This window comes from Gavialis gangeticus, unplaced genomic scaffold, assembly GCF_001723915.1.
Source record: "Gavialis gangeticus isolate Ggan-Ray unplaced genomic scaffold, GavGan_comp1, whole genome shotgun sequence".
In the NCBI taxonomy this organism is placed as follows: Eukaryota; Metazoa; Chordata; order Crocodylia; family Gavialidae; genus Gavialis; species Gavialis gangeticus.
The window spans coordinates 33,234,533-33,249,898 of NW_017729028.1; the positions used below are offsets into that span (position 1 = coordinate 33,234,533).

A 15,366-nucleotide genomic window follows, 5' to 3' on the forward strand; every position below is an offset into this window, starting at 1 on the left:
TCCATACACCTGGAACAGTAAATCCTGAATGCCACATGCCCACTTAGGTATAAGCAGCAAACAGTGGCTAAAACATATTGCCATGCTCATATAGTGGACAAATGCAGGGAAATCCCTATCTGTTCATGGACAAATATGCAGATGGATGGAAAGAAGTGATGAATTCAGTAAATCAGTGGCTTGTTGCTAATAATCAACTGGCTCTGCTCAGCAGGGATGGATCTGGTCAGTGCCTAGATGGGAGACCAGGTGCCCAATTCAAAACAAGGGGCTGCAGCAAGCAGCTGATTTACTTTTCCCAGCCAAATCAGAGGTTACGGCGGTGAGAAGCAGCTTGGTACTGATGAGCAGATCATCTGGAAAGTTAAGTCCCTGCTGGAGCTCAGCCAGTTTTGGAGGGTGACACTTTTATCAGTGAATCAATGCAGGTTTAGGAGAACCAGAACATCATAAATTCATTTCAATTCCACCAAATATTTGGGGTTGGGGGGGCGGGCTTCTGATCAAGTTGGAACATGAGCTTTCTATTCAAAGTAATTTTTCTCTTTGAAATTGGCTGTGATTTGTATTGTAAAAAAGTGTGCAAAATGCAAACAGCATATTTCATTCCGTGAGAAACGGTTCTGGAGGTTTAGGCTTTTGCCCCCAACATTTTGGGTTACAACACTTCCATCTGAAGGTGACTCTTCCCAAACAAACTTTTTAAAAAAACCACACATGCTGGGAGCTCCCTGGCAGTCTAGATAGGGGAGAGTCTGCAGAAGTCTCCTCCTGAGTACTTATGCACAGGTCAGATCCTGCATGGCTTTATTGACAAGGGTGGAGCAGCTGGCCTCATCCATTCTGCTCTTTACTCTCGGCTAACTGGAAACTCCCCTTTTCACTGGAAATCCTTTGCCTTTGGGTCTCTGCAGCAGCAGGATGCTGCACTGCACTGTTAAACTACAGCCAGGCAGAGACATAACTTGCAATTTTGGTACCTTAGGCCAGTGGTTCTCAACCTTTGTAGACGTAAGGCCCCCTCTTTAGACCCAAGGCCACCCTGAGAAAAGGCCAGCTCTTACTTTTCACTTGTTTTGTGACCACACAAAAATACTAGAGCAATTCTTCCTTGCAAAGAACTCAGAAAGCCCAACAGGTCGGAATAGTTTACCACTATACATTTCTATCTGAAATCACTGGATCTCTGTGTGCAAATCATGCGTGCACACTCATAGTGCCAGCACTCCGTGGCATCCTTGAAACGATCTCGCAGCACCCCAGGGTGCTGCGGCACCTGATTGAGAATCATCGCCCTATGCAGAGATGCCGTCGAGTGCTGGAAAGCAGAGCAAGGGATGACAAATGCCGGAGAACAGGGGTGGGGAACACCTCTAAATCAGCATCTGGGGTTAATATCCCACTCGCCCTGCCCTAGTTATACGACTGCAGCCAAGCATTATCCCAGAGGAGACTGCTGCGTGACAAGCGATGTCTTTATGTAGAAGACTAGGTTGTGTGATTCTTGCTCCAGCGGGGGACGCCATATTTGCATTAGCTGCACCACTGTCCATGGATTGATCATGCTGTGAGCAGCAACATGGGCTGGAAGTGATAGGAAAGCCTCCAGACACCTGCCCTTTGATTGGCAGCTGTTGCCTTTGCCCATTGCCTGGGCAAGAGCATCCCATTGGGACAGGTGCATGAGATGGGCGGAGCACGCCCCTGCCTCATAAACTTAAGGCCGCATCATTTTAAATGGGTGGCGTGCAATCTGTCAGAGTTTGGGAACCGCTGTCCTGGAGTCAGGGAATCACAGAGGAGTCAGGTTGGAAGGGACCTCCAGGGGTCCCATCTAGTCCCAGGCCCTGCTTGAGGCAGGATCAGCCCTATCCAAACCATCCCATCCAAACCATCATCTAAACTCTACATAAGATGAGCATCAACCCTAGCATAACACAGACTTAACACCCTAACCTGCCACAGGTAAAGCAGCGGGACCGTGGCAGTCAACCTCCTGCTTCTACGAAACATCGCCAATATATGCTCAAGAGTTTCCATGCCCTCCGCTCCAGAGAAAGGCAAAATCCCACACAGTCCATACCATGGGGTAAAATCCCTTCCTGACCCTAAATATGGCATCAGTCTGACCCTGAGTGGAGGGGCAAGACCCTCTAGCCAAGATCCCAGCAGAAGCATTGGCACAACCCAGTCAAAGTCTGCAGCCTTGGCTGTAACCAACATCCATGTCTCTAGCAAGGCTTAACATGTAACAGCAAAGCAGTGGTGATGTGTAGGGGGTGCACGGGGGTGCATGTGCACCCCCTGAAATCAGCCGTGCACCCCCTGGAAGTGCCACCCATGAAACCGGATCCCCCTATCCCCACACCAGCGATCTGGTGCCCCCCCAGACTCGGGAGGCATCGATTGCCCATGCAGAAAAGGGTGGGGAGGTGGAAGCAGAAAAGCCCAGAAGCATGGGAAATACCCATGGCAGAATACAAGCACAGCTACACCTCGGTCCTCCCCAACGTGGGTCTGGGGGTACCTAGGTCTTGTGGGGATGGGGAATAGAAAGATGTGGGGCTGTAGAGAAGCCAAATTAGATTGAACTTGAAGCACGGGGTGATGTTGAAAGCTCAGAGCCATGAAGCAGCATTTCACATTGAATCCGTGATCTCCCTGGACTCTGCCAGCGAAGGCATCTGCAGGGCTAATGCCCATTCCTCTTTGAATTTGGGAAGAGCTGCAGCATTGTAATGATCACAACCAGTTGCAAATGCAGCTCAGAAATCAAGAGGCAGATCTTACAGCCTGGGAATTGCCTTCTAAAAATCATCATTGCATGACTTGGGGTGAAACCCTTCAGCTCCCAGTAAGAAATGCTTGGGTGGGGGGTTTTAAAGCAGAAGTGGAAAATACAGACAATTTGAACCAGTTCACACTTGTCCTGTGAAAAAGTTCAGCCTAAGCACTAAACTCTTTCGGCACAGCTAGCTCTGGGTGAAATCTTTTCTGTGTCCACCCAAGTCCCTCTGTTGCCTCTGAAGAGAAGGAGGATTCAAGGAAAGCTGGTCCAGTGTTCAGGGCATTACTACCAGCCCCTGGGGGGTTCATCTCCAGGTCATTGCTCTGCCTCAGTTCCACTTGCGCAACCTTGCTTGGGTCCCTGTGAGCTGATGTATGCTGCAGTCCCCAGGTGCGATTGCAGATTTATGCAAGGTAGCTGTGAAGGCACTCGTCTGGGTACCGGGAGAGCTGCGGTGGCAGGGGCTTCCGCTAATGCAAACTCTCCCAGAGTCTCAGGCGGGCCTGCGCTGCCGTGGCAAAGCAGGTTGTGGTACCCGCGTGAACTGCTGCGCTCAGACGCAGCTCTCCTGAGTTGCATCTGAGCGAGGCACGGAGGTGCAACCACACAGAAATGCCCTGAAACCCTTTGGCCCAAACTCCATTGCACCCATTGAGCTCTGCTTTCCCCACCACTCCCTACGCTCTCATTTCTTCCCATCTGCTGGTTCACCCCTTTCGTCTAGGAGTGGTGTCATGCCATGATCTTCTGCCTTTTTCCTCGCAGGATGGGTTTACTTGGGAGCAAAAACCAGCATATGCCCAAGGAGCATTGCGACGGCGTGAATAAGCAAAAGCATCACGTGTTTTCTAAGAAGAGGCCTCCACCACCACCCCCGGTAAGTGAGCAGCTCTATGTCTACCGTCTGAGTAGCCCTACCAACACAGTTGGGTGTGAAATGAGGGAGTGCTTGCATGTGCCCATGATACCTCGAGCCCTTTTATTTCCTTACCTTTTATTACCTAACAGGTAAAGGGTGGGAAGGATGATCTAGTGGGTGAGCAAATGCCCTGCCATGCAGGAGACCTGCACCCTCCTTCTGACTCAGGCACCGAGTTGCAATCAGTTACCTGCCTCTCACCTCTGTCCGTAAAATGGGTGCAATGTTCTCCTACCTGCAAGAGATGCCGTGAGGTTAAAATGGCATCATGGTGGTGAGCCCTTGCGGTGGCCAAAGGAAGGTCTGCTGAGTCTGGCCCAATCATTTGTTTGGGCCAGACTCAGCAGACAATGAGGTCTGGATCTGTAAACCGAATAGAGGGCCCGAGTGAAGAACACCTCAGGCCTGTGGTGGTTTCTGTTGTGTGACATTGAGACAGAGTTTTTCCTCCGGAGTGGCCGCGTCCAGACCACTTTGGTGTGGCCATTGCCAGGAGCCCGCCCCAGGCCAACTAGCAGAATGGCACAGAGGCAGTCAACTCAGAAACCACAGTGGAAACTTTGCTGAAAGCAAAACCAAGATGCAGAGAGAACAAGGACAAAATGCTCAAACACAGGAGCACAAAGCTAGGCATCAAAATCAGCAGCAAGATGCAAAGTGGCCCTGTTCCCGGAGCGGCTGCGCACCAGTCGCTACCAGCAGCACACTCTTGCAAAACTAACAAGCTAAAAAGCCCTGAGTGAGCCCTGAGAAAGCATCTCCAGTCTTTCAGGAAGACTGATCTTGAGCTAAGGCTCTGGGTTGAGACTCAAGAGATCTGGGTTATGCAACCCTGGGTATATCATGCAATCTATCTCTGACTCAGTTCCTTATCCGTAAAATGTCTCCCCTCTGCTCTAGTTAGATGCTCTGCTTCTCAGCAGGCCTTGAAATGTGCTTGATATCCAGCACGATAAAGAGCCCAGGGGTGCTCCTATTATGCATGGAATAATGTGCTTGAGGGTCCCTTGTTGCTATTCTGCATTGTATCGAGGAGACATAGGATGGGCTTGGTTCTTTATTACCATGGGTACTATTACCGTGGATGCCTGTGCAAAGAATGTACAGTGTGGTGGCAAATCCTAATTTGATTTGTACACCCACCTTCATTGCATGGGTGTAAATGACTCCAACCCTTGAGCCTGTAAACACTACAACCTACAAGTCACTCTGTCTGTAGGAGACATTTCATGGAAATCGACTTCGTCCCAGCTCCGGGGCCACAGGCAGATCTGGGATTCTGAAAAGGGGGATGCAGCTGGTGTGGTGCATCCTCACATGTAACACGACCCATTTTTCTCTAGTTCAAAAGAAACTAGGAGCTTTACTAATGTGCTAGAGGCCTGGGATATATTCATCCCTTTAAGATCAAAGCCAAAGCAAATAAAACTTTATTGGAAAGTGCATCAATTTGCTGTGTTATATATTATATATAAAAACGCAACAAATCAGCCAAAAAAATAGAAGATGACATTTCATTAGTCCTGTGGTCATTAGAAGTAAACATGTGGCTCCTTTTTGGATTCATGGAACAACAATTAGCCTTTTTGAGCATCTTAACGATGCATTCAGTGTCCCCACTGAAAGTTATTTCCACACCCAAGTTAATAGTCACCTGAGTTAACATTTCCAGCCCAGAATGAACATTTCTAGTTGGAGATAAAACAGTTTGCCAGGCTATGAAATAAGAGTGACATTACCAGACAGCAGCAGGATGCCAGAAGAAAGGCGAGCTTGATTAGGAAAGCATCAAGACTATGAAGAAGGAGGGAGGGTTGGTAACACCTGTGGAATGAAGAGTTTAGAAGGAATCTGGTAGGTTATAACAGGGGGGGTTCAACCGCATCACTGCCCTGCCCCTGGATCCACCCCTGCCTCAAGCCCTTTCCAAATGCAAAGCCAGGAAGCATGATCCCCACGGCATGTTCTTAACCCCAAGAGTTTGTCACAGCACATTTCTACTCGGCGTCCTGGCATTCACGAGCGAAGAGCATTTATGGCAAAGAGCATCCTGTTCTTTCTCCCCGGAGTAATATTGCCTTTGCAATTTCTCAGGGGGCTCGTCTGCTGTATCATGCACCGCTTAACAGGGATCAAGCAACAATGAACTGGATTATATCGCACGGCAGCATTTTGGGATCCTGTTGAGCTGGTAACTCCAGCCTCATCAAATCAACCCGTGCGCTGGTGGAGAGGGAAATAGTAGCGTTTTGCAAATGCAGATGAGTGAGCTAAGGGCAGATCATATGCTGGAAACAGAAAAAGACAGACAGGGATAAAGACCACTAAAGCTGATGGAAAGATTGCAATGGTTTAGAATCAGCGCAGAAAGCAGATTGTTTGCCTAGCACACCAAATTAACACGTGGGCTTTATTTTTATGTTCCTGCCAAAGGTCAGATCCAGGAATTGTGCCTCACATTTCAGCCAGTCATCAGCCCAAGGTAAGACACTCAGATTTGTTTCGCTCTTTCCTTTTCCCTCCCCCGTGTTCTTGCAGCACCGAGTGCTGTCCCTGGAGAGCCAAGAGCAGTCTCTCAAAGAAGGAGCTTGGGGCTTATTTATTTTTAATGCTTTTCATGCAGAAGCTCCTGTCCAGTTACACTTAGAGTCTTTTTCACATCAGTAAATATTGGTCATGGCCAATTATAAATTCACTCAAAAATCCAGTCCAAAATAATCCGGGAAAAAACATCCACGGTGAATTGGCTGAGTGAAGCAAGGTGGCCTGACATTCAACCCTGATACACATTCAGGGCACATCTACATGTGCACTTTAATGTGCATTAGCTTATTTTAATGTGCATTAAAGCATCACTAAAAAAAAGTGCTATTTAGTTAATACATATTAAAATAGGCTAATACACACTAAGCATCATTAAAAAACTGCTCTTTAGTTGACGGGCATTAAGACAGCCTAGTGCACATTTTTCTAATACTTCATAATAGAGGGTGTATGCACACATGCATGCGACATAGTGCTGGGAGCTTTTAAAGGCACCTGGTGCTGCATCATATGCATCTGTATAAATGGTGATGTGCGCGTCATCACTGAGAAAATGGCAGCAGTGCGCTTTTGAACTAAAACATATCAAAGGGGATTTAGTTTCAAAGCACACCACTGCCATTTTCTTAGCGCTGATGCGCATGTCACCACGCGATACAGCGCCGGGAGCATCAGTTTGCATGCTTCACAGACTCAGTTAATTGAGTCTGCTCCAACGCACTGGATTTCGGGCGGGTTGGAGCAGACAAATGTATGTGTATAAATGCCTGGAGGTACTAGATTTAATGTGCATTAACTAAAGCACATTAATGCACATGTACACTTTCCCTCATGGGTCTGCCTGAACTTTTGAATGCCTCATCCTACTGCCTCTCAGCAGTCCAGGAGAAACATCCCTAAGCACTAGCAGGAGGCAGGCACTGCAGCTGTGGGTTGCAGTGAATTTTATAAAAACCAGAAGGACACAGATGGAGGCCCTAGCTACTTTGGCCATTTGTGTAATGGTTGGAAGATCAAAGATTGGTGAATAGCATCCTATAGCCAATTAGGTATAACAATACTTGGTCATTTACCTCGACCCATCATCCCAGCAGAGTTTGCAGTGTTGACACCACAAAAAAGGTCCCTCCCAGAGTGGAGAAGAAGAGTGGGGAAGGGGGAACATGGGAAAGGGGGACAAGGGCATACATGGAAACGCTTCCCTAGGGGTAGGGGAGGAGAATGGGGGTGCTGGGAAAGGTTCAAGGTAGAAAGGGAATATCAAATAGTGCTGCTATCTTTGGCAGGCCCAGACTCTTCAGACCTTGACCTTTGAGAATAATTCATGCACGGGAATGGATGTGCATAAAATTACTCTCGTGGCAATGTCTTTGGGAACCAAGGGGCTTCACCCCATCACCCCAGTGTCTATCGGGACGGGGACAACTATGCAAAGTGGTACCAAGTTAAATGAAGGTGTGATTGTAAGCCCGCACTGTTGATTTAGCAGGGTTAATATTGTCAAGGGACACCCTTGGATTGATTTCAATTTGCCTGTGGTTTCGTGCTGAATCAGAATGAGGAATGACAAACCCTAACCATACCACCAAATGTTGCTGCACGTCTCAGTTTGGAAACAGCGAATCATTCTGTTTTAAAGTTGATTTAACAGGAACGTGTGTCCTGCCTCCCTGCATTGCTCCAGGGTCGTCGTAGAGCGGTCATTCAAGTGCCATGGGAGACAGCGCGTTCACACGTTGAATTTAAATTTTGTAGAAAGCGCACTTTCCGTGTAAAAGAAATAATAATGGAATATCCCCAGCCTGCTCTATGCTCAGTTCTGGGGGAAATGGGGGCTGAAAACAAGACCTAAATGATATTTATTGGCAGTGCTGCCAGTCCCACTTATCTCAGTGTTGCCAGTCCCAATTCATAAATATGACTTGGGCCAGAAAAAAAACAAATCTTGATATTTCCTATAAAATCACATTATTTAAAAAAAACCAAACAAGAATAAATTTGGTTTCTTGTTCTTTGCCTTCTATTTTTACCCTTAAGGGTGACCATTCTTCACATCTACAAAATCTTCTCTGCTAAAACCTTCAGGTTCCTGGCTAGAGGGTGTGGCACCTTCATTTAGGGTCAGACCTATTGTCATAGTTGAAGAAATGTTACCTCATGGTCAGGTTGATGTGGACTATGGGGTAACATTTGGGGTTTCTTCCTTCTTCTGCAGCATGGACGTGACTTCCTTGGATCTCTCAGGGGCATGTTAACCCCCCTGCAGCAATGAGACACTGGCAGCCCTGCTTTTCCTGTGGCAAACTCAGCTGCTTTGGAGCCATTTTCCTTCTAGCTATGCCACGGGGTTGGTTGAACATAATGTTAGGAATAAGTTAGGCAAGGATTTGTACAGGATGGTTTAGATAGAGAAGATCCTGCCTTGAGCATGGGGTTGAACTTGATGACCTGTCCCTTCCAGCCCAACATCTGTGATTCTGCCATTGAAAGAAAACATTTTTTTTTTTGGCCAAACTGACAAAATTGTAACCCAAAAGTAACCAAAAAATCAAACAAACTGGACACCAACTTTTGATTTTTTGGTGAACAAAAAGAATCAAAACTTAGAAGGGAAGCCAGCAATTCCTGCAAATGATGCTCATTTGGTTGACAACATTAGTAGTAGTAGAAGTAGTAGTAGTGGTAGTAATAGTAATAGTAGTAGTAGGTGTAGTAGGAGTACTAGTAGGAGCAGGAAGAGGAGAAGACAGGTTTGGCACAACATTTGTGATCAGCCTGGTTCTGGATCTTCCAAGTGACATCTAGCATTGCATTAGACTGACACATTGTCTTCCACCCTCTGGAGCAGGGGCCTGCAATTATTTCGAGCAGAGGGCCGGTTACTGAATTTCAGCAAGCCATCGAGGGCCACATGACAGGCAGCCAGGGGCAGATGTATATTAATTTCCTAAATTTTTTAGGGGCTCCGCGGGCCGGATAGGATGGTCTGGTGGGCCGCATCCGGCCCCCAGGCCGCGTTTTGCCCACCCCTGCTCTGGAGGGATGGAAGGCAGTACTAAGGCATATCAGGTTGTTTATACTGCAAGAAACTCATTGAATAAATCAAAAGAATCTCTTATGTAAAAAGGGCTTGGATGATAAAGGACAGTGTTATTTAACCCTTGTAAAATCATAGAAATCATAGGAAAGTAGAGCTGGAAAGGACCACACAAAACCATCTAATTCAGCCCTTCTCCTTAAGGCTGGGCCATCCCTGACTAACCCATCCCAGCCAGGTGTCTGTCCAACCTGCTCTTGACAGCTTCTAAGGATGGATATCCCACTTCTCCAGACAGCTTGCTCCAGTGCTTGACCACCCTCATGGTCAGAAAGTTCCTCCTAATCTCTGACCCCCATTTCCTCTGCTGAAGCTTGAGGCTTTTACTCCTATCCTGTCTTCTGTGGTCACAAAGAAAAGCCCGTCTCCATCCTCTCTGTAATCATCCTCCAGGGATTTGAGGACTGTTGTCAAATCCCCCCTCAGTTTTCTCTTCTCCGGACTAAATAACCCTCATTCTTTCAGCCTTTCCTCATAAGTCTTGCCCCCCAGACCCCTAATCATTGTTCTTGCTCTGCACCAGACTCCTTCCAAACTGTTCACGTCCTTCTTGAAATGTGGGGGGCCTAAAACTCACCAGTGCCAAATACAGTGGAAGAGTTACTTCCCGTGGTTTACAAGTGACAATCAGATTAATACAGCCCAGGATGCTGCTCACTTGTATTGCAACAAGAGCACCCTGTTGGCTCATATTCTGCTTAGGGTCCACCGCAGCGGTTCCCAATCTGTGGTATGGGTACCACCAGTGGTACACAGACAACCTGTCAGTGGTACGCAGTAACAAATTTATTATAGTCACTTTCTGTGACAAAAATTTGCTGGTGGTACTTAAGAGTGAACTGAAAAATATTGCTGGTGGTACTTAAGATCGTATCATTTTAAATTGGCAGTGCCCAATCTGTCAGAGTTTGGGAACCGCTGGTCTACCATAACCCCAGGTCTTTCTCTGCAATGCTGTAGCCTAGCCAGTCATTCCCTGTCTGCATTTGTGCATGCAACGATTCTGTCCCAAGTGCAGGACTTTGCGTTTGTCCTTCTTAAATCATATTTGACTGATTCTGGATGATTTGTCCAGTCTGTCCAGGTCAATCTGCATCCTAGCCCTACCCTGTGGGGTGTCTGCAAACCCACCAACTTGATGTCAGCTGCAAATTTACTTACCATGCACTCCATCCCATCATCCAAATCAGTGATGAAGATATTAGTGAACTGCAACAGTGATTAGTGATAAGTAACCATTAGTGATTAGCAACAAGCCTCACCCAGCCACCCACCCTTGCCTCTCATCCATGTTACCACTGTCTAAACCAATGGGGGGCCACCTTTTTGGCAGGCGTGCCACAGATTAGCCCTACACCCTTCCTGAGTGCCACTCCCATCTCCTTTTTCTGCCCAGTCTACTGCTCTGCTTTCTGCTTCCTGTCCTGTGATCGCTGCCGCATCTGCTGTTCTGATTTCTGCTTCCTGCCCTATCGATGGCTGTGTGCCCTGCTTCCTCCGTTATCTTCCACATGCCACACACAGGCTGCCTGGGCCATGAGGCATTCGTGCCAGACGGTGGCCACTCCTGGTCTACACAGGACCCCATCATTATTGCCCAGGGTGCTGCACAGTTCTCTGAAGCTGTGGATTCTGGGAGATTTGCAAAGTCTTCCAGTGCCCAATGGAGCAGGAGTAAAAGGATAAGTCCAACTATTTCAACAAGCAGACCTTTGCACCGGTGCTACTCATTATGCATAGACTAACATAGGCATCTATCTGTCTCGCAAGGCAGGAGATTTGTGCTGAGTGCTGCATCAGCTCATTAAACATCTGTGATAGAGCCAAATTCTTGCATGACAGTCACTTCCTTACTTATCACATGGGGAATTAATATCCAACAGTCCTGAATGTGGGGTGAGGTACTGGCTCAGGGCTGCCCAGCGTTCATACATGTAATAGCTAGCTGATCAATGAGATGAAATAATCTCTTCTACTGACAAAGACAACCCATAGCCTTTCTCTCTTCACCAAACAAATGGGACTTATAATTCGCTCCTGTTACCTCCTGTGTTGAATCCTCATTTGAAAGATAAAGTGAAGCTGGAGCGACCTCTCCAGGATGCAGAGGCCTGGGTAGTGGGAGACATTAGGTGCCTGCACACCAGTGCTCCCCTTTGGGCCTTGCTGGTTTAATCCAAAGGAAAGGCAGAGGCTCATATGTGTGATTCGTAAATTCATTGGTTCATAGATGTAGGGTCAGAGGGGACCTGAGCAGATCATCAAGTCCAACCCCCTGCCATGGGCAGGAATGAATACTGGGCTCATATGATCCCCACTAAGTTAAGCTCATATGACCCCAGCTAGGTAGTAACCAAGCCTCCTTTTAAAGACCCCTAAGGTCAGAGCCAGCACCACTTCCCTTGGAAGCTGGCTCCAGATCCTGCTTGGCTGCATGAGCTGCCGAAGTAAAGGAGATCCTGCATTTCTCTGTCTATCGGGGCTCCGTGCCTAGGCTGGCTGCTGACCAGAGTTACAGAGCCCAGTCCACCCTGTCGTGGAGCGCACTTCAGTCCCACAACCTTTTTGGTGGCATTTCTTGCAGCAGGGGTAAAGCTAGTACCTTCTCTGCCTGAAGCTATTCACACCCTGGAAGTTGGGAGGTTATTTAACAGCCTCCTGGCACTTGGCATTAAGAATCACAGGCAGTGCCGTCTCCTGTAAATTGTGGAGCAGGTGAACCTGATCTCACACAATCCTGATTATGCATAAAGAGGGAGAATATGTAATAATATTATCTCAAAGGCGTTAGGAGGCATGGCATCCACCCACAGAGAGTGTTTTTGAGATCCGCAACCATGCATGATTAAGTTTCCAAGCTTTCTCTAGCCCACTCAGGCAGCTTGAATGAAGCTGAGAGTCATTTGGGTCTACCTATCCACCTCCAAGTCCCATTCCCCAGCAGACAAGCTGGAGGAAGCTGCTCTGGCCTTTGGTTTACAAAGACTTGCTTTTCCCCCCCCTCTCCTCTGCACGCACAACATCTCCAATCAAGTCTCAAATAGAAAGCAGCCAGGCCTTGCACACACAAAACGTGCATTGTTCCAGAGAGGTATTATCTTGCAGTGAAACGGGTGAGCCTGGGTTGCTCACTGGTGGCATTATTTGAAAAGGTCAGAGAGGGAAAGATCATGGGGCCTGACGATGTGCCTTGAGAGCCTCCTAAATATAGCCCGCCTATCACTTGTGCTGCTTTCATTAGGCTGCACACAGGCTAAAAACTTTGACTGATGCTCCTTGTAAGGCTTGATTTGCCCAAGATATCATGACAGCAGCGATCCTTTCTGCTTCAATACCTGCAACCACCCAGTGCACACATGACCAGTTACACACTCATGATAAGGAAGCAGTGGTATAGTTGGCACAGGGCATGGAAACAAAGCAATTAAGCAGCCCCATGTGTTTCATTGATAAAGGATCCACCCTGCAGGGCATTATTACTATATCAAGTCCGGGGGCAGGCCCAGAGGGGGTGCAATGGTGCGAAGGCACCTTTCTTTCAGATTGGACTGTGCTGCATCTGGGGAGCCTATGGGACTTTTTTAAGTCCCCAAAACAGGTAAGAATCCCCCTTCTTCCCCTCCATGCCCAAAGACATGTCCTCTTCTCTCCTCTTCCCTCCCAGTCCCCCCACTGCTGCTTTCCCCATTGTCCCAGAGGCAGACAATCTTCAACGCTGCTAGGGCTGGGCTCAGCTGGGGACAGCAACAGCGGCAGCAGATATGGGCAGAGGGGTCTGCCCTCCTCACACCTTCTTCCCGTGGACTGGGCAGGTTGGGGGATCCCATTCCCCCCTCTGCCTATTGTTGCAGAGGTGGGGACTGGGATGCTGTCACTGAGCCAGCCCCCACATAGCCTGGTTGAAGTGGGCTGGGGCAGCCTTGAAGCTTCCTCCACCCGTGGGACTGGGAGGAAAGCAGCAGTGGCAGGTGGAGAGTGGGAAAAAGGGATGGGGAGAAGGCGAGGCGATGGCGAATGCTTCTGAGAATGGAGGGGAAGGGGAGGTTTCCTATCTGCCTTGGGGACTTTAAAAAAAGTCCTCAGAGGCTCCCGCAGTGCGGTCTGCCCTCACTGGCAGATTGCTCCTGCATCTACCTTTGCCAAATCCTCCATCTGTCCCTGGTCAAGTCTCCTCTGCTAGGAACCAAATAGTACACTAGGCTTTTCCTGTCTATCCAGCTCCTGAATACATATGAGACTGCATCACAGATTGGTGGAAAATCAGGCCCACTTACCAACTCTGGTTCTTAACAGGTCTGAGGGCTTCCTCTAAACCCCACAGAAATCAGGGGCAGTCAGGAGGGGATTACAGCCCTAGGGCCACGGGGTTGAGCCTCTTGAGTGGGGAAAGATGGCATTTATTCAGCTTAGAAAGGGGGAACCTGTCAAAGTCCAGGCATGAGGCAATGAAAGCCTGGAGGAGAATCTGAGTTGAGAGGACTGAAGAGAAAGGCTGGGCCCCTCAAGTGCTTTGTAGAAAGCCTCAGCAAAACGTCTATGTAGTCTCGAGAGCCAAGGGAAGATTCACTTGGTGGTCTGAAATCATTGAGAGGACAGAGGGGTTGTTCACAATGGCTGTGGAAAAGGGGTAGAGAGTGTGGGGAGCACTGATTTTCACACACCTCAAGCTTCAGTCCTTGCCTCCAAGGAGGACAGTCTGGGACCCACTGTGTCACCTTCTCTCTCTGCAGAGGACCACATTGTGATTGCCCTGTATGACTTCACCTCCATGAGCGACCGAGACTTGGAGATGGTCAAGGGAGAGAAACTTCAGATCCTTTCATGGTGAGTCATTGCTGTCAGCAGCACCCCTCATCCCCCTGTTACAGGGATCTTTATAAAAACCAGGGTCATCGAAAGAACGGGTGGAGACATTAGCCTGAGACTCTTGAGATAACAAGTCCATTACCGAGCATTGCCAGAAACCTGCATGAACATGGCCAAGTCACAAAGCCCCTTGGTTTTCGTTCTAAAACCAGGTTGGGGATAACATTTCTTTGCTGCTTTGGATGAAGGGCTGTCTTTTATTATGTGCAACACCTAGTGCAAATGTCACACCAATCTGGATGCTGCTGGGTGTCGCTGAAGTGTAAACAAATGGTGGTGTGCGCCTGTGCACGCTGATCTTAACCTGAAAAGGATGTGGGTTTTCTTATGCTTGAGGACAGCACAGAATCCAGCAAGTTTCAGGATTGGTTGCATTTACTGTATTTTCTCGTATATAGCACGCCCTCGTGTATAACACACATCGTGTTTTTGCAAGGCAGTGTGTAGTAACTGAGTAGCAGCAGGCAGGGGGCTGAGCCTGCCCCAAGCCTGCTGCCAGCTCTGCACACTGGATGGCATCCCCAGACTGAACTGATGCACCGCATATGCACTGGGTTCAATCTCATGTGCCAGATCCAGCTCCAGACTGACCCTGTGCACCGGCCTGATCCAGCACGTGGAGCCATGTCACCCAGTCCCCGTAAATGCTAAACTTTGGAAGCAGAGGAGCAGCGGAAGTGGTAGTTGCTGTGGCTCCAAGATGCCACCATACCCCTGCTGCCAAATTTCCAGACCCATGCGGGATCCATATTTCTTGCATGTAATGTGCTCTTCAGTTTCCACCAGTTGGTTTTTGGGGGTAAAGGTGGAGGTTATATGCAAGAAAATATAGTATTTTGTTTTAAAAGCTTTTCGAGCAGCCCTGAAACAGAAGCCAATGGCTAATCCAAATGCAGGCTGGCCTTCAAGTTGTGTTTATCATTAAGTCTTTAGGGTTACCCCTAGCTGTGCAAGGGGGCGGGGGGGCGGGGGCTGTTCAAAGATAATGTTCAGTCCTTGACCTCTCTCTATGAGATGGCTACCAAAGAGGTCAGCTATGCCTGGGGATAGGACTCATACAAAGTCCTGTCTCAGGGTCTGAGACCATTCAAGTCATGACATGTAGGCATCTATTGGACAGGAATAGCTTTCAGCCGCTGCTCTGGCAGTGCT

General features: G+C 48.3%; 1 protein-coding gene across 2 annotated transcripts in view; it reads left to right on the forward strand.

The window, feature by feature from the left end:
• Window positions 1-15,366, forward strand: part of BLK (BLK proto-oncogene, Src family tyrosine kinase) — a 75,495-nt gene that overhangs the window by 25,994 nt on the left and 34,135 nt on the right. For both annotated transcript variants that reach the window (XM_019520912.1, XM_019520913.1), the window contains exons 2-4: window positions 3,554-3,665; window positions 6,141-6,189; window positions 14,079-14,172. In XM_019520912.1, coding sequence (XP_019376457.1) covers window positions 3,555-3,665; window positions 6,141-6,189; window positions 14,079-14,172 — 254 coding nt within the window. In that variant the 5' untranslated portion in view covers window position 3,554. The remainder of the gene's footprint in view (window positions 1-3,553; window positions 3,666-6,140; window positions 6,190-14,078; window positions 14,173-15,366) is intronic.